The 19,125-nt window shown below is 44.6% G+C and overlaps 1 protein-coding gene across 3 annotated transcripts in view; it reads left to right on the top strand.

Moving 5' to 3' along the window:
• The window catches only part of ralgps1 (Ral GEF with PH domain and SH3 binding motif 1), a 144,961-nt gene that overhangs the window by 31,597 nt on the left and 94,239 nt on the right, over nucleotides 1-19,125 (top strand). For all 3 annotated transcript variants that reach the window (XM_088615142.1, XM_088615141.1, XM_088615140.1), the window contains 3 exons: nucleotides 6,721-6,804; nucleotides 14,431-14,520; nucleotides 17,245-17,337. In XM_088615142.1, the coding sequence (XP_088471268.1) occupies nucleotides 6,721-6,804; nucleotides 14,431-14,520; nucleotides 17,245-17,337 (267 nt within the window). The remainder of the gene's footprint in view (nucleotides 1-6,720; nucleotides 6,805-14,430; nucleotides 14,521-17,244; nucleotides 17,338-19,125) is intronic.

Below are 19,125 nucleotides of genomic sequence, written 5' to 3'. Positions count from 1 at the left end.
CGAATTCTGTCATCCCAAATCACTCTTTGCGCTCTTTTAACTGAACCGCAGTGTCCTGTTGTCTCTATAAAGTAGCTCACTCACCGCTCCTGCTCATGAAGACACTGCGAGACGGGGTGAGAGCTCGGAGCTGCACGCGAGCTCCCCGGGTTGGCTCAGCGCTCTCCTTAGTGCTGGGGAAGTATGGGGAATCAGATGATGTGTCATACACTACCCAGTGCCAGCAGCCGCTTAATCAAGTACTGCACATCCAGTTCTCAGACAAAAGCATTGCGGTTCTTCATGGGAAAGTAATACTGGCTTTAATAGTAAGTATTCTGAAAAGCACTGTTATTCCATATTACACTAAAGACAGCTGTATAACCTTGCCTAAGCTTTAGTGAATGAAGAAGGCAGATAAGGTGGTGTGTAAGACAAGTAAATACCCAGTTTGCATTTCAAACGCACTGTGCCACTGAAAGCAGAGGAGCGCCCTGGGTGAGGTGAGGTGTTGAAAAGAGGCACTGTCTTCACATGCCTGAACGTTTAGTGTGCAAGTTTTTCTCATGCCCATGGAATACGTGTTAAATACTTATCGCAATTAAATGTTTATTGCATCATATTCCACTGTCTCCATGTTCTTGGAAGAATTTAATTGGATTTGATTACAAATCCAAACTATAATCAGAAACAGCAGATCTTTTCGCCATGGCCTGTACAGCTGGATCTTATGTTGAATGTCAAATGCACGTGGCTTTTTTGGCTCAGTCAGGCCTGCAGAAGGTTAAAAAAGTAACAGTGAGATAGTGCACTTTGGTATGCTTCTATGATTATTTCCAAACCAGCAGTGAAAAATTCTGTAATTAACGGGATGCTTTTGCTGCAGGTTTAAAAGAACTGCATTGTGAGCTGAGCTTCTCTTTGAAAATGATGTAATTTTCCAAAAAAAAAGGGTCGATTTCTAGTGATCAGGAGAGAACCTGTGTTTCTTCTTCCTCTGGCAGACGGCTGATCTGTGTCTTACCTGCAGGTCTCACACTCTGAGTTATGACCATATGAAGACACCTATAAGTCTGTAAATCTGAGGATTTTTTTTCTGTCATTCATAAAAATTCAAGAAATTCATTTTATATACTACAGTGTCCTTCACGATTTCCACCTTTCTTGATGGAGACACCTTGGGTCTGAGTAAAGACAGGGGAGGGTCAGGTTTGACTTCCAGGTTGGAAGTTGTGGAACGTGACCCCTTCTCTGGAGGAGAAGCACAATGGAAATAAGATCAACATTTCACTTCTTTCCCCCAGAGCCTTCCCTCTTGTGTTCTGTTTAACGTAAGGCAGCCATGGCCATGATCATGGCCTTGTCTGCTGCAGACAGCCCACAGGGGAGTTTAAACACATCTTGTGGCCCATCTCAAAGTCACTTGCTCCATTTCTAAATGATTCACCTCATAACGACGTCCGGAGCTCCATCCGTTATGGATTAACGCTGAATGGAACTCCTCGTCTTTCACAGGCCTTCTCTCGCGGTCACAGCAAAGCAGAAGGAAAATCTTTTGGCCCTTCCCTCTCCCCAAAACCATTCATTTAAAAGACGGCCCTTCCCAGCCATGTGTGCACGGCTCTGGTTGAGGGAGATCCAGTGCCCAAAAGGCACATCTCACAGTGCCTTTTGTTCAGGATGGTGTGTTTCTTTGCTGATAATAGCCAGACCACAACATCATAAATGAAACCTTCTCCTGTCTGGGACATGCCAATTTAATTACAGTGTTTAATTTTTTCTGTGTGTGTTACACAAAACAGTATGTAAGCTGAATTTGAGCCCTGATCGTCTCCTGGAGTGGAAACTGTTGTGTGTGAAATTCTAATCCCGCCCTCCCCTGAGGCTGTTTAAGGTGGTGCACTTAGAACAGAGTTCATGAGTAATCCTGTAGGCCTGGATGTGAAAAACACATGGGCTCCAAGCTCTCAGCACAGAGCTAGCTGGAAACTGATCACGACCCTGGCCGCCTACTGCAGCTCCAACGAGGAAAGCACTCGTGCGGTCTCCTTCACCACAACGATTTCCCTCCGTCACTTCATCTTCTCTGGTAGCAACAAGACGTTTCATTTCCTATCTGCTTCACCTTTCAGACCAGAGACGAGCTCCGTTTCTTTCTGCAGGCAGACCGCAACCTGTGTAGCTAATTATTCACATGAACAATTTGCTCATGGAAAATCGTGCTCGGGGTCCACACAATGTGTGGCTGAGCTTCTGTGTATAGGCTTTATCAGCTTTGCTGAGATACACTGCTATACAACGCTTTCAGCCTGAAGCACCAGTGGTTTGGGCTGCACTGTATTCAGTCCAAGAAACAAGCAAGTGCATAGCAACATGCCCCACAGAAATAATCAAAACTGAGACGGCTTGTAAGCAGGTAACCAAATACCTAAAGCTTAGAATGTAATGAAAGTTTGACTTGTTGAAAATTAAGGCCCAAATCTGCACAAGATCAACTTTTGCAAATGATTTGATTTTCCTTGGAACAATTGCTAGAACTGGTGGAGGTATTGAATTGTATCTCATGTAAGTTGGTCCATGAATCAGACTTCTTGTCTGCGCTGCTGTCTGGTAGCCCCTTGCAGGTACACGACTCCTGTCAGCAGCACTACCATTAGAGCCCTGTTGCTTTTCACTCATGATTTAGGAAGAAAAGTCGCAGTTGTGTTGTTCAGCGGAAAAACGTTTATGGTCCCTGAAGTCCAGATTAACAGCTGAAGTAGTGCATGACAGGTTTGTGCATTCTCCTGGACATGATCTGAAATTTTAGCCATGCACGTGAGCTCTACTAGAATGCCTTAGTTATTTCAAGAATTAATTTAATTTATTTGTATAAAAATTGAAACCTTCTCAAAAGTATTTTTTTTCTGCTTTCTGTGAAATGTAATTTCTCAGTCAAAAAATGCTGTAGCAGGGTGGCACGTTGGTGTGGTCGTGTGCAGCGCTGCCTCATAGCTTCTGCGCCCCGGAGCTGGAGCGGCTTCTGTGTGGAGTTTGCATGTTCAGCTTGAGGGCTGCATGGCAACATAATCTAAAATGCAAAACACACATCAGCCTGGTCGAACATGCGGCTTGTGCTGTTAGTAAAGCTTTTCGTCCAGACGGTTTAAATAGAGAACCTGCATTATTACCTCCGTTTGCTTTCTCATCATGGTGTTTGCTTGAATGTCAGCTGCTAGCTTATAGAGTTCTTAAATCATTTTACATGATACTCTATTTTCCTTTAACAGAAAGACATCATAAACCAGAAGTGTCGTTTAGCACAGTTCCCAACTTCATCCGAAGAGTGACTTTTCTTTCTGAACCTCTCCATCGTTTACAGACCTCTAGCCCGCGTCCCCTGGTGAAGCCGCCTCTTCCCACCATCCTCCACCCCCCATGCCCTTTGTTGCCTTATATTCCTGCTCCCGTCTTCGTTCCTCCCTCCTCCTTTCTTCTGCTGCTTCCCTGTCCCTGTGTGCCTCACAGGCTGATGAAGCTCCCCGCGTGCATTTCTGTCTCCTGAGTGAACAGTTTCAGAAAGAGTTTTCACATTTGATTTGCACATCGGAAACCTTATCAGTGCTTCATTTTTAACTGCAATTTGTTTGCTGACTTTGAGCCCTGCAGAACAAGTTTTTTTTAATAAGCACCTTTACTTACTTTGCTTTAATTACTTTAAAAATAACTCGGGGCATCACGGAGGAGTGACTGTTTCCACTGCTGTCTCCCAGCTTTTCGTTCTGGGTTCCAGGGGGTCAGTGTGGGTGCTCTGGTTTCAGGAGGGGGAGGTCGTGAGCTCTTTCTGGTAATGGAGGAATGAATGGATGGACGATGTCCGTTTATGATTTACGTGTGCTATTACAAGGTTTTTTTCTAATCTCTGAACGTAAAATTGCTTCTAAAAACTGTCCTAAAAATGCTTTTGGCCTTTTAGATACAAATGACTTTGAAAAGTCGAGACTGGCTTCATTTTAAGACATTGGTTAATAGAAAGCAGGTACATAATCATAAATTTGAGAGGTCTTATTATTCTGTAATTGTATTGCAGGGGACTCAGCTCTATAAACCAAACAGGTGCAGCCCCCTGGGTTGGTTTAAAAATTTGCAACTATTTTGGCAGCTGTTTCAGTGATTATACACAAATGAAGGCAAAGGAGTCTTGTAAACGAGCCCAATGAACTGTTTGGGATTCCGATCATTTAAAGCAAAAGAATAAAACAAGCACCAGTAAAAGATTTTCTAGATCTCCTGCTTGAAAAGGTTGCTAAAACAAAGCAGCTAATTGTTGGTTTTAAAGGCTGGTACTGAAAGGTTCATTCAGTCCCATTTATTCTGTGATTATTACGTTTTCAGGAAAATTTGCAGTTGCTTGTGAAGCCAGTGTCCTGACTACCTGTTGATTATGGGCTTGGAAGAGGAGGTGCGTTTATTCCGGTGTTCGGGCTACTGCTTTGGATTGATACAGTCTGGCCTTGCCTGGTGCAGCTTGTTCCCTCTCCTCTCCTGATCTGCTGTGTCGCCCAAGTGGTGCTGCATGTCAGCAGCGGAAAAGTGCACTTTGGGATGAAAAGCAATATAAGAATGTAGGCAGTTCTTATTAGCTTAACTGTCTCCATGTTATGTGCAAACATCTTGGGGAAAAAATATTTGTAGGATGTGCACATAGTCATGGAAGGCAGCTCATGTGTTCCAGGATCTGTACTTCTTAACAATGAATAAATGAAGCACCAAGTCATGAGCTTTGCCAAGTTGCTTGAGGCATGTATTGCGTTACCCTTTGTATTAGTAGATGTTTCTTAAGTGTCACTGTCGAAATTAATTTATTTGATGCACAGCATTCGCAAATTCCAAATAAATCATGGTGAATATTTTTTTTTTGTTATTCCTGAACCTAGTAGTCAGTGCTCTGTCAGGACACGGATTGGGAACTGGCAGGAGACAAACACTAGAAACTCAGAAATGAAGTTTAAAGCATTTTAACTTACCGCATTCCCCCCAAAACACAGGCCAGTTGTAAAAATATTTTCATATTTCAGAAAACACACTAAGAAATATTGGTTTACAAAAGCTGTAATTTCCAGATGGTTTTACACTCTGTATGCTGTTGGTGTCTTCCAATCAATAAATATATATGTATTTTTTATTTTAAAAAATGAACCTTTGTACTCGAAGTGAACCTGAAAAAAATTCTCATAAATGTCAGAAAGCTGTGGAGTTTCCCATAAATCCCGGCTCCCAGGCCCATGACCCCAGGCAGGGAGCTGCGGTGACTGAGATGGAGCCAGAGTCTTGCTACAGAGACCCTGGCAGTACAGATGGTATTCCAAAGGTCGAGCCATGCCGACTGGGGTTCTCCTTATGAAATGGGAGTTTGGTAGTAGCAGTAATTGCATGAATGATATAGAGGCAGGGGGTCAGCATTGCTGCCTTCCAGCCGCTGTGGCCCTGGGTGGAATTCTGGGACTGGGGTGCTGTCTGTGTGGGGTTCGTATGCTCTTCCATGTTCCTGTGTCCAGAGACATACTGGTAGGTTAACAAGCTTTCTGGGAAAACAGCAAGCAGAGGCTCCAGCTCCCTCGCAGCCATGAACTGGATCAAGTGGTTAGAGAGTGGATTGATGTTATAGAGCAAGGGGTCTCCAAACTGCTCACGGATAGGAGGGGGACCCATCTCATCCCCCACTGAACTGCAGCTCCAGTAAAGCAGTTCTTGCGAAAGCCTCTTCTAAGTGCTTATATAGGTCCCAGAGGGGTTAATTCATGTTGCCCTGCGATGTTGCATTTAATTGCCACTCAGTGATTCAGTTAAATGTTTTTTTGAATGTAGCAACTCTTTTTGAGCTGGTTTGTAAAATGCATTTTTTACAAATTATATTTACAGCCAAAACTTAATTGCTTTTTATGTTAACAAAAGGAGGAAATTCACTATTTGTCATGCATGACTGATTTTCGAAAAGTGAAACTTATTCTATCAAGAAGGTACTGAGCACCAGATGTTTATAACCTGAAGTACTTCAACTCATACAGTATGTGGATCATACAGCCCGGTGCTCCTTTTCCGGACTATAAAAATAGGCTTATTATTTTCCATCTTTAGGTTCGAGTACAGGAATGCTTAGTTACAGCAGCTGCTGGTAGGGTCCTATTTGGTTACGTGGGGGTGTGGAATGTTCAGCCTGTATTTCACAGAGATTTTCACTTAATTAGACCAAGACTTTTATATTGCAGATGTTCTCTGTAATGGTTTCAGACAGTTAAAGGTTTGCTTGCATAATTTGGGTTCATTATGTCTGTATTTAAATATTTTGTTTCTGACGGAGGTGGGAGAGAACAAACACTTTGCCATGTTGTAATTGCTACCAAATGTTTAATATCACTTACAGTCGCCCCGTTATTTTTGTGTAAATCCTAGTATTCACTGCCCTGATTAATAGATTTGTCTACAAAACTGAAATTGTTTTGCAGATTCATTCTATTCACCACTGTAATACACTGAGATTAAGTGGTTATAGCTCTTCATCTGGATTTCTGTATTTAAGCATGTGGACTCTAAATGTCATAGTAATAGGTATTCTACTTGTTCCTGTGTAAGTAACACTGGTGACATCCTCAGTGACGGTGCTCTGTGTTAGTGGTGCTGGGGACGGCCTCAGTGACAGTGCTCTGTGTTAGTGGTGCTGGGGACGGCCTCAGTGACAGTCTTCTCTGATCTTCTTTCCAGGAGCTGGCCAGCTGTGGGTGGAATAAGAAGGAGAAGCACATCCTCGCACCCAACGTGGTAGCTTTCACAAGAAGGTTCAATCAGGTGAGAGCGGCTCTGCAGAGGAGTTTCGGAAATCGGCTATGTGCTTCAAATGCTCCCAGTGGTTAACCGAATTAATCACATGCAAAGTGTTTTGTAAAACTTGGGAATATGGTAAATAATGCCTTCAAAATTCTGTTTTCCATTGTAGTTATAACCAGAACAGAAAGAATTTTATTTGACCATTTTGTGAATGTTGGCATATGCACATCTGTATATACTGTGTTCCAGAGTTGCCTGTATTCAGGAATCCTGTTAGTTTCCATCTGTCTGCAGACTGGCGTTGAAATGGTTCGGACTGTGCCCGTCCCTGGTGGCAGCACTGCCGCCAGTTCGCACTCACGCAAAACACAGGACGCAAATACCGACAGCTGATTTCACAAATTGTGAGCCGGTTTTATTTAAACTCCGTTTGGCAGCTTCAATAACAGATGTGAAATTACAGAGAAGGAGCTTTCTGCCAGCTGCTGTATCTGTGGAAGAGTTCTGTTCAAGTCCCTATCCGCTGTAAATATGCGGGAGTTGGGATGCTTACTCAGCGATCTGGGATCCGACAAAGTGGTCAGGACCGTCAGTTTTTCCATGGCTGAGGGTACATTGTGTAATCCTTCAGTTCTCATCGCAATTTGATGTGGAACTGCTGTCAAAGGAGACAGACGAGCCGATCGCCAGCAGGAACTTTGCGTTTTCCTAAATCCGACAGGCAGGAGAGCCGGATTTAGCCTGAGTTGCTTGCCCTTAGGCAGTGCACAGCAGCATGGAGAAACGCTGGCATGAGTCAGTGTTGGGTTTTGGTATTTGTTAGCGATGTGATCTCATATCTAGCTTCATAATTATTTTGGAGATTTTTTTATTGGTGTAATTAGTTTTTTTATTAAAATTTAATTTTAAAACGTGCTGTTCAACGTCTGCATTTTCTCAACCAGACTATAAATGGGGTGTATTTTCCAACATATGAATTATGAGGGTAAGACTAATTGCCAAATCCCGATGTTAAAAAAAGAACTCGCTGTATTGTTCATTTCTGTGGGCTGGAAATAATTGAGTTGGATTGAAGGAACACAATTTGCTGTGCTCCTTGCTCAGACGGTTCATTTCCCCACATGATTTCCTCCAGTTCTGAATCTAATTGAATTGGGGTCTCATTCGTCGTACACGGCCACCCAAATCTTCTCGCCGCAGAGCTACACTAGTGTTTGGAGAGGCAGGAGTTCTGTGTGTGAGGGGCCAAGTCCGCATCCTGCTCTTAAAACGCCACCTTTCAGGATAATGGTGTGTTTTAAGAGCATGTAGTCGCTGTGAATTGTGGGAGTGAAAATTAGTCAGCTCTTGCCTCCTCAGTGTTCTGGAACCGCAAGAGCTAATGCAGAATTGCAGATGCAGGCTTTGGACCCCGGTAGCTGAAACAGGGTTATTCACTAATTAATAAATTAGTGTGACAAATAGGACTCATTCGTTACACTCTAGCTATCGATCAGTGAGAGCGTCTCTGGGTGTACCGAAAACTCACTCCTCGCTAAGAGCAGACAGCAGGACTTACACTATACTGTACCTGCTGCTGCATATTTTAGACATTAAATCTTTAAACCTGCGATGACACACAAGAAAAGAGCAGCATTTCTTATTTCACTCATGTGCGCTGCTTGATGGGAGCTCTCTTCTTAAAAAGTCTGCGTCGTCTAATAATTCCTGACTATTTGTACCAGAGAGCCAATGCTTCAATATCTTTCCTTCCCAGTGTTCCTGCCAGGAATTTTACCAGAAAGTTGTTACTGTATTTTGAAGTCTTCATTCTTTTCTTTGTTTCCGTTTGACGGTGATTTTTAATAATTTTGGTTTTAAGATTTTTGTGCTGACAAATGATGCAAAACAATTTTTTTTGCGTGTGCACCGAACTGACCTTAAAATGAAAAGTAAAACATACAAATCTTACAGTTTACAGAGTTCTGCAGGAATAAGGGTCTGTACCGACATTAAAGGCACAGTCGTGTTTCTCGCCCCATGCCGGTAGTTATTTCTGTAGCTCCGTGAAGCACACGCTGCCTTGCTGGCTCCTGGCCTTTGGCTCAGTGGTCTAAGCAGAGCGAGTCTCTGTGTGGTAGAGCTCCACAGCCTTGACCACCCGTGCAGGAGGACTCGACGAGCGCCGGCAGCGGGGGGGTCTTTCACACGCCGGGCTGCCTCTCCTCTGCTTCCTGCTCTGGCCCGTTTCGCACATCTGCTAAATCTGTGTGCGGAGTGATGCATAGCGAGTCGGGGATACCTGTGCTCTAAAAACATCACACTGTCAGGAAATGGCGCAGGTGGAAGTGAGGCTGTTGGGACAAGACAAAAGAGTCGTGCCTCCTGAGGGGAATTTCACTGTCTGCGTGACTGGTTCCCCATCGCTGAACAAGCGCGGTCCAGGTCTTGTTGAAGGAGCAGCCCCTCGGAAAGTGGCAGATACCGCAAGTGCCTGTAGGAACTGAGACTCTTGTCATAACCTGGAGACTTTAAGTGCCATGTATCTCAAATGAGGCTTTTCAGGGATTTCTTATTGTGGCAGAATATAGTTTGATAGACCACACCTGTGCTAGTTCTTAGGATTGCAACTGCGGAGCGCTGATCCAGGGGAGTGCCGAGGTGAAAATACTCTTCCTGACTTACCAAGGAGACCTTTCACGAGGGAAGACCAGCTGTTCTCCTGCGTATATTCAATCACACTAGTGTGACAACGGTAACAAGACTTTGCCAAGTTGTTTTTTAATGCACACTCCTTTACACGCACCTGTGTGGGTGGCAACTATAAAACCACTTTCTTCTTTTCAGGTGATGCCTAAACTGAGTACTTTACACCGTACTCTGCTTTAGTGGAGCATCACAGAGCAAATTGGTAAACGCACAGCCAGTATGTATCCCTTTCCTACAGAAGACTGGAATAGATCCCTGGAGATGCATTTGAAGGCTCTTTGTTTACACAGAACCCTTTCATATCGTCCCAGAAATCCTCTCTGGATTCCAGTTTAGGTTCGTGCTCCCTGTGTGGATATTCAGGCTCACATGGCTTCACCGTGGAATTCGCATTAGGCCTGGAGTGCAGCCCAGATTCATTCTCCTATGGGCTGTCAGATCCCCAGATAGCCTTAAGTCTGGAGCAGAGTCACTTATCAAAACGTGCTGTGCTGTACATCCAGAGGGGATGCGATTAGGTCTGTCTCTGTCCAGGATTGCATTAGTGCAGCCGGGATGCTGGGTAGCAGGCGTCTGTCTTTGAAGAGTGCCACGTGGAGACTTCCAGACTCCCTGGTGTGCATTTGCTCACTGACGAGCAATTACCGTTCCAACGCAGAGCCTGCCTTCGCTCTCTCCCTCCCTCCCTTTTCTCTCTCTTGGCCTCTTTGTTTTCTCCAAGTGTTCTCTTCACCAAGGCCAGTCGTGTCAGGAAGGATGCAGAGCCCAGTGTCGGTGCTCTCTTCGCTGGCCTTTGAGCTCAGCACCTCCCAGGAATATTAATGAGTAGATCATCAGTCTTTCCAAATTGCAGTTGACATATTTCCAGAATTCCAATATATTTATGACTCACGTTGGTCTTTATACAGTAATAACACTTAATGAAGGAGCGATTGATCCTAATGAAACTGAAAGCCTGATGTTGGTATATTGCCATAACATTTCCTTAAGGAATATTACTATTAATGACCTCTTCCAAATTAATAAATAAATCTGATTACCAGACAACCTCAAATGGGCTCATTGGGCTGAATGGCCTCCTCTCGTTTGTAACTATAGTTATGATTTATTGATTTTGTATGTGTATTTTTCGATCATGAAACGTTGTTTTACGCACTTGCAAGAAATTTACTTTTTCAGTCTATAGGAAACAAAAATTTCTACTTTGGCTGAAAATGTTTCAATATTTAAAGGTCAGTCCAGCAGTGTTGGAAATGCTGTGTGAAAGTATTCCACTGTGTGAGCTAAACTTTGGAAGCCTAAGGAAAGGGCCCAGGTCAGTTTCTCGACAACAGTTCAGAAACGTTTGATCTCATTAAGCTTATGTTTCCATTAAAAAGGTTCTGTATGTAACTGTGTACACAGTGTGTGAAACAGCCCTGAGGGTTAAGGATGTGTCTCAAGGCGTGTGCAGTTGGTGTGTTGTAGTGAAGAGAAGACCAGAGCAAGACCACAGAATAAAACCTCACACACAGTTTGTCAAGTTCTTGTAAACATTTCTGTTTTGTAAAGATCATGAGAGCCTGATGACTCAAAAATTACAGCGCGGTAATAACAGTACTTGTTGGAGTGCTAACAGTACTTTAAGGCCTATTTTCCACAATTACTCTCAATTTAGAAGATTTATTGGCTTGACCAATGAATCACAGTGTTGCCAAAGCAACAACAATTAGCTAAACTTTTAGACATTTATGACGAAAACATTATAAATAATAGACATTTATGGACATTTGAAACAAAACAGTCTTATTGAGAGTCTCACTCTGTGTTCCTCAGGCTGTGACAGGAGATCACACACTGGGCTGCTATTGAGTTTCCTTTCCCAGTAGGATTGGGAGCTGTTCTCAGTCTGGCAGGTGTGGGAATTCTGAGATGTGCTATTTTAGGGAAAAATCTTTGTCTGATCATGGAATATTTCTCAGTGCTGCAGAACGTCTATCTTTGTCTCTGCTTCTTCCTGCTAGCAGCCAGGTCTGTCTATGCCCAGTTTCTCTGGCCAGGCTGTTGTCACTGAGCCTGTCCTCTCTGGCCAGCTGGGTCTATACAGCCAGGCTGTGGTCACTGAGCCTGTCCTGTCTGGATAGCCAGGCCTGCCTGTCCAGTTCTTATGGCCAGGCTGTGGTCACTGAGCCTGTCCTCTCTGGATAGCCAGGCCTGCCTGTGTCCAGTTCTCATGGCCAGGCTGTGGTCACTGAGCCTGTCCTCTCTGGATAGCCAGGCCTGCCTGTGTCCAGTTCTCATGGCCAGGCTGTGGTCACTGAGCCTGTCCTCTCTGGATAGCCAGGCCTGCCTGTGTCCAGTTCTTATGGCCAGACTGTGGTCACTGAGCCTGTCCTCTCTGGATAGCCAGGCCTGCCTGTCCAGTTCTTACGGCCAGGCTGTGGTCACTGAGCCAGGCTGTTGTCACTGAGCCTGTCCTCTCTGGGCAGCCGGGTCTATACAGTCAGGCTGTGGTCACTGAGCCTGTCCTGTCTGGACAGCCAGGTCTGCCTTTGTCTCCCAGTGTCTACAGCCATGCTGTGGTCACTGTGGTGGTCAGCTTTCATGAGGTGTCATCACTGGTGATGGTGTCGCCTTGATACCTGTCAGGGGATTCCTCCTGTCCAGTGAGACTTCAAGAAAATACGGGTGGTGGAACTTTGCTGCAGGGCCTTTCATTCTTTTCCTGTGGGGAACAGTGTGCTTCCCTGAAACCTTCAAGGCAAGTAGAAGTGAAGAGTGAAATGATTCGCCTCATCTTCTGATCAGAAGTTGAGGGGAGGCTGTCAATGCCTGTTTCAGGACTCAACATCCATTCTGCCACATATTCAGGCCAGCACAACGTTCAGCTGTTGAAATTACAGTGCATTTCTCTGGCAAAACTATGATAAAGTGTTCAAGTTCAGTTTTTAAACATTTATTTTAACAGCACAAAATGAATCATTGATTTGAATCGGGTTCATGTCTTGTGTTTCACTGTTGGCACATTTCCCCCAGCGCTGTTTTATCTACAAAAGTCCCTAAAAGGCTGAGCTTGACTGTTTGTTGGACAGAAAAACAAAAGACTTTGGCAAATCAACTGGAGTTTGTATATTGTATTTAGAGTTTAGACATTATCTTAAAATAAACATCCAATGTTTGACACGGGAAGTGTTGAAAATCTTTTGTTAAACCACTGATACTGTTCACTGACCCTCATAAGTTGCCCTGCCACATCACACATTATAAAGCTCAGGAAGATTAAAGTATGTCATTTTTTTTAATGCTTTTTCCCCCGCAATACACAAAAACATTTTGTAAAACATCTTGCAGATGTAACCTTATGCTTTTGTATAATCTTTGAGCTGTCTTTCAGGTACTGTTGTGTGTTTATTGAAATGGCAATCATGCTGTTAGTTTGCATATCAGCTGCAGGTCTATTAAATGTGTTGGAACAATTCAGGTGGAGGCCCTGAAGCCATTTCATCACTGAAGCCTCGGGCAGGCCAGTGCTGTGAAACTTCACTGGGCTCTGGATTGAGCAGAACCAGCAGAGTGGGCCTTCACTGGGCTCTGGATTGAGCAGAACCGGAACAGAGGGCCTTCACTGGGCTCTGGATTGAGCAGGACCGGCACAGTGGGCCTTCACTGGGCTCTGGATTGAGCAGAACCAGCACAGTGGGCCTTCACTGGGCTCTTGATTGAGCAGAACCAGCGCAGTGGGCCTTTGATGCTCCCTGAATCAATTGGTGATGAGAAGGATGCACACTGAGATGTTAGTGCTGTGTGCTGCCTCCTGGTAGTTCTGAGCCAGCACGGGAGCTGTCTGCTCTTCCCTTTCTTTGGCTGGTGCCCCTGCTGCTCTAAAAACACACAGGAGTTCAAGCTTTAGACCAGGACCGCAGTTCTTGAATATCTCGAGTCCAGAGCTATGCATGCAGTGGTTGTACCTTTTCATCCGAAACCGTGTGCATTCCTCTTTGGCAGCGGTTTCCGAAAACACATTTTTTTTCACCCCGAACAGGAAAGCGTGAAGGAGGTTGCTGCAACATTCACACTCCAGTAGGTTCAGTTTTTTTTTTAAGGCTGCAGCTGATGGCTCTGCTCTGGGTTTACCTGGTTGTTGAGGACTTGACAGCACAGACTGCAGGGTTCTTCCCCGGTTCGCGTGCACAGGGCTTATGGGATGTTAGAAGTACGGCTAACTGTATTTGACACCCTTTTGGTTTGAGGTTTTTGCCAGACTGCTTGGAGGACGCTCTGTGGTTAGTGAACAGTTACAATTAAAGAATTCCAGTTTGTTTTCTGGAGTCTTTTTTTTTCTTTGAGATAGCATCTGTATAAAAGTTCTTCATGCATCTCAAAATTGCGAAGATTGTTTTCATTCCGTTTCTTTTTCGCAGAAGGATTTTCCTCTAGTTAGTGGTGAAGAGTTCGGTTTTCATTTCACGTAGAGGATTCAGTTTAAGTTGGATTCCCACAGTGGAAAAAAATCACAGACCTGAAGAATGTGGGTTGTTTTACACATAATGACACACTGGGCGCCCTCTGGCGCCACGCCAGGACAGCGGTCTGCCTCCTGCCAGGTGCCCTGGGCCTTGCGGTACTTCGTGAGCACCGCTGCCCGGGCTGACGGCTCGGGTTCGAGCCCTGACCTTGAGGGTTTGCTACAGCAGCATGTAATACAATTGGCCCACGGTTAGCTAATTTGAATTATGTATTTTTTTTTCAAATGCAATTACAGGCAACAACAGTTCCATATAAACATTCCTGAGCTTAGTGTTCTCTTTTTCTACCGTGTAAATATATTGATGATCTTCCTGGAAAGTAAAATACAGTATTAATTTTGACTGATTTCTGTTCTCTGAAGAGCTGTGGCATGTGTGGGTGTTTTTTTTTCTTTTTGTTATACTGCAGTTGCAAAATAGTAAATAAAAATAATTTCTTTTTTTTTTCCTGCAGGTCAGCTTCTGGGTGGTGAGAGAGATACTGACAGCACAGACCTTAAAAATCCGTGCAGAAATACTGAGTCATTTTATAAAAATCGCAAAGGTGAGTTTAATTTACTGTGTGTTGTTTTTTCATTCTGCATGCAGTTGTCCCAGCGAGGTGATAAGCAAGGAAGCTGGAAACTGGCTCTTCTGGCACGTCCAGTTGTGGACAGGGGTGGGGCTTGTGTTCCTGCCCTGAGTGACACGTGATGGATGCCTGGAAGTGTGTCAGCAGTTTCTCTTGTACTTCAAGGAGCGTATAAACCTGTCCGCTGAATCAGACCTGCTATCCCCTGGCTAATAAAGGGATCAGCAATTCACTGTGCCCACAGCCTGGCCAGGGGCGGTCAAGCATATGGTGCTTCACAGGCTCTGGCCCCCTGTGACTCCAGCGGTGCTGTTGCCGGGGCGCCCCTCTGTGATTCCAGCTCGGGGTGCCTGCGGGACCGGACCGGAGAGGACCAGAGAGCCGACGCTCTGCACTTGGTCCAGGGGTCCTGGAGAGCGACCGCCTGGAAGCCCAGCTAGGCGGGCGCAGTGTTGGGATACTGTAGCCACGCGTGTTGTGTTCGTCTTCAGGCACAGGCTGCGTGTCGGAGAGGGGCTGCGGGCACTGACACTGGCCAGGCTTGACCCAGCAAAGCGCTCCCTGATATCTCAGAATGTTTTAAAATACTGCCCTGCACAATATTTTCCATTGTTTAATCAACGTACAGGGACATGGAAAGCGAAATACTTCTCATGTCTGTTCCCCAACATTGGTCAACTTCAGTGCGCTGTTTTTTATTCAGTTTTATAGCATCATTATGTAATTTTGTTTTGACTTTTTTAAAACCAAACTCTATAGAAGTTTATGGGAATTGAACTGAGCCGGGTAATGCATGCATTTTTTAGTGATGCTCAAATAAAAATACACTGACTCCAGTTTTTTCAGTGTTTTTCATCCCATTAAAAAGCGGGATACTTGTCTCTTTCCAACCTCATGCGATCATCTGCAAATGTTATTCTCGTTTGCTGGGTTGTATTATTTCATTATTTTTTTATTAGGTTTGCCAGCTGTCAGGGGAAAGTTCTAAAACTGTGATTTAGTGCTGAAATGTGCACTTTGCTGGAAGCAGTCTAAATAAAAGCTGATGGAGAGCAGGGAGACTGCCGTTAATAGCAAAGCTATTTTAACGACGCAGATATAAAAGTGTGCTTGTTAAACAGCTCTGACATTAAAAATAAATAATAAAATAATAAATCATTAACTTGTTTAACTGGAGTGTTAGTAGAGTCAGTATTAGACTTATTTATCCTATTGAACCAAATTTCTACTTATGTTTCTCTGAAAATGCCGATTTAGGTAACTAGGTGATCTGCTCATGCAGTCTTGTCAGAAATGCCTTAGAAAGTGTCCGAGTGCGTTTCCTGCAGTAGGGAGTTGAGCTTCTGCTACGACCACAGAAAAAGGTCCAGAGGCACAGTCATTTCGCAATGCAAGGAGTTTGCACAGTCTTGGTAGCTCGGCTACTCCAGGCTTTCAAAATATTTTTAAAAACTAAATAAGGGAAACTGCCTCGATACAAATATTCAAGTGCAGTGGAAAAGCTGTTTCAGCAAATATGGACTGTTTTTTCCGAGGGGAACAGTGAGCTTTGCTGCCTTGCAGAGTCCAGCTAAAGACTCCATCTTCCAGAACTCTCTATACTTGTTCCTCTTTTCCAGATCGTCGTATGCGGTTTCTCTTCCTCAATTCCCAACCTTCAGGCTTCTGTATGGGCTTTACACACATGAGGATCTAAATCACCTTTTTAAAAAAAAAAAGATTTAAAATCCCTGCAGTTTTCGGGTGAAATGAATATTTGGCAAAAACATGTACAAGTCAGCCTGTTTAATGGGAATTAGCTGAAACCTAAATATGCATAAAATGTGACTTTTGAAGTTATACATGTGACAGATGGTCTCTCCCTGGTTAAGAGTGGTTTATCTAGGTGTGCTCATGACAGAAACAGTGTTCTGGATGCTGCCTCTCTGCAACCGAGGTCAGTGTGACAGGAGGATGGCAGCCGGCTGGCAGTGACATCACAGCCTTTCCATGCTTAAAAGAAATTAGTAATATGGCGGAAAAATAGGAGGCTATAAAAAAGTGTTAATACCCTTCTAGAAAATCATTGAAACAAAAGCCCTTTTTGGTGTGGGATTGTTGTGCGGAGCTGCAAGCTAGAGGATTTTCCACAGCTTTAGTGGAAAGTTGGAGGCTGGGCGCTGGCCGTTGGGTTTCAGGCGAGACGTGGAAGTTTCAGCAGCAGAAAGGGCCACCGGCCCCTCTTTGTTCTTGGATGAAAGCCACCCTCCCCGGGGACGGGGGTCTCGGCCAGCACGGTGGCAGCCCTGTACCTGTTCAGGAACGAGCCAGCTCTTCAGTGCTTCAGGCAGAAAGGGCACTGTGTGTTTCTTCAGATATGAATGCATGGAAAGTATTGGCAAAAATAAATAAAATGAGTGTAAGAGAAACAAGATTTCATGATTCAAAAAACCAAGAACTTTTGAGTGACAGAAAAGTATTTAAATTACATCCCAGGTGAGCCTAGGTCTGGGGGTGTTTCAGAGCTGTTTCTTTCTAGACTTTTGACAAGAAATCACCTGAACATTTTACAGATCGCTCTAGCGGTTGCGTCTTCAAAGGGCAGGAGGGAGAGAGGAAATGTCGTGTGTCTCCGTAGCAGCGGACCTGCTTGCTTGTGCCGGTGGATTTGATCGAAGTTAATGCCCCCCCCCCCCCCTCCCCCACTTCTCCTTTCAGAAGCTGCTGGAGCTGAACAACCTTCACTCGCTGGTATCCGTGGTGTCAGCGCTGCAGAGTGCCCCCATCTTCAGACTGAGCAAGACCTGGGCAGTAAGTGTCCTGCTGCGTGTGTGGCCCCAAGCACTGAGCCCACGCTCCTCTTGTCCCTCTTGCTCTTGACCTTGTGAGAGAGTCCCGCTCTTGACCCCACAGGCCCTGCAGCGCTGCGTAGAAGGCCTGTAGATGTGAAGCCATAAGAATTTTCCTGCTTCTTTGTAGATGAGCAGTTTCACAACTCAGCTATAATGACTGCGGTGGTGGGATGAAGCAACTTTTCAGCGATTTGCTCACGACTGCTGATGCTGTAATGAACTTTCACAAATGCGCCACATTTTACAGTGCAGCTGGAAGGCTTTCAGAGACCTGGATTTCATTGTGTGGCCTCCCACGCGTGTGTCAGGGCCCGGGCTCGTTCAGAAACCACTGTAAAAGAACTGCTGGATTTCTTTTCTTCTTCACGGGCGTAACGACCCTTGATCTAATGGTGTTTATTGCCGAGTTTAATTCTGTGATTTTATTGCGGAACAATGTAAGGTTTAGCTTTCGGCCCGAGTGACTTGGCTAGTTCTGCGAGGCAAGCTGACCACCAGCAGTGGCCGACTGTAATCTGCCGACGCGGCAGCAGGATGTTCAGTAATGCAGGGGGGCTGCACCTGGGGACGAGTGTTTTTCTCTGAATGTACGTGGGTCTGCCGTTCTGGATTTACAGCACACAACCTTCTGCCTGGGAAAGGCCTGTTTCCGAGTGGGTTTTGACCAGCGTGTGAACGGAAAAAATGGTCTTTTGTGAAATACGAAGCTGCCAGATCTCTAAGCTTTATTGAATGATATCTGATGGCCACTTATTTTAAATGAGTTGCATATGACTGGGAATATGATGACAGTATGCATTGCTTTTCTCTTCTAATTGAAAAGGCTGCTCTGGGCGGCCTTGCCATTGACTGGAGCCCCACCATATAATTATCAATAAAAGTTTACTTGGGCTGACAGAGATAAAGAGAGCAACTGGTAGGAATCATGCTGATGGCTTCCAGAGTGACGACATTTTCCGACTAAATTACAGTCATAACCAAGCAGCAGCTTTCTTTAAAGTACCTCCTTTTCCTTCACTAATCTTCATGCTGTCTTTAATGTGTCTTCTTTAAAGAATGGCTCTCTTTAAAGTGCAAGATCAGCAGAAGTAGTTTATTTTTTCAAACCAAAAATTATTACTAGGAATTATGCACTGAAAATAAAATTGGCAAGAGACAGAGTAACTCAACAGCAAGGGGTATAGGACAATTTTCATGAGTTTTGCATGTAAAATTGCTTTGGCCTGAACAGAAGACACCTTTCCCCATGTCAAAACCTCCATTTTGGTTTTTTTCAACACCACCCTGGCTCCTTGCCTTCTGCCCTCAGATGCTGGACCCTTGATGTCCCGAACACCAGAGAATAAGCTTAAGGTTGAAGGGTTTCTGTGCCTTTAGGCAGATCGAGGAGACTGATATCTGACAGATGGTTTTTAAACTTAACATGTTTTATCTAAGACTCAGCTGAGTTCTTAAACACAATTAACCAAAATGTTTGCTGAGATTTGGCTCTGTAATTAATAGATACTCTGCAGGGTCTCTGCCTGCTCTGACCAGGAAAGTTGGGAATTAGGAAACGGTATGTTTAAGACTGAGAACAGGAGGAGTGTCTCTACGTGGTTCGTGAAAGTCCAGAACAACCTGGCAGGCTGGGGTGCTGAAACAGATTCCCCCAATTTCCTTTCCAGAAACTGCTGGGGGGGACTTTCCGAGATTCTGGGCCCATGTAGTCCACTCTCATCTGTAACCATTGCATGTGGATGTTTCG

The sequence above is a fragment of the Lepisosteus platostomus genome, chromosome 21 (assembly GCF_059453375.1).
Source record: "Lepisosteus platostomus isolate fLepPlt1 chromosome 21, fLepPlt1.hap1, whole genome shotgun sequence".
NCBI classification, from domain to species: domain Eukaryota; kingdom Metazoa; phylum Chordata; class Actinopteri; order Semionotiformes; family Lepisosteidae; genus Lepisosteus; species Lepisosteus platostomus.
This window is presented reverse-complemented; position numbering and strand designations above follow the sequence as displayed.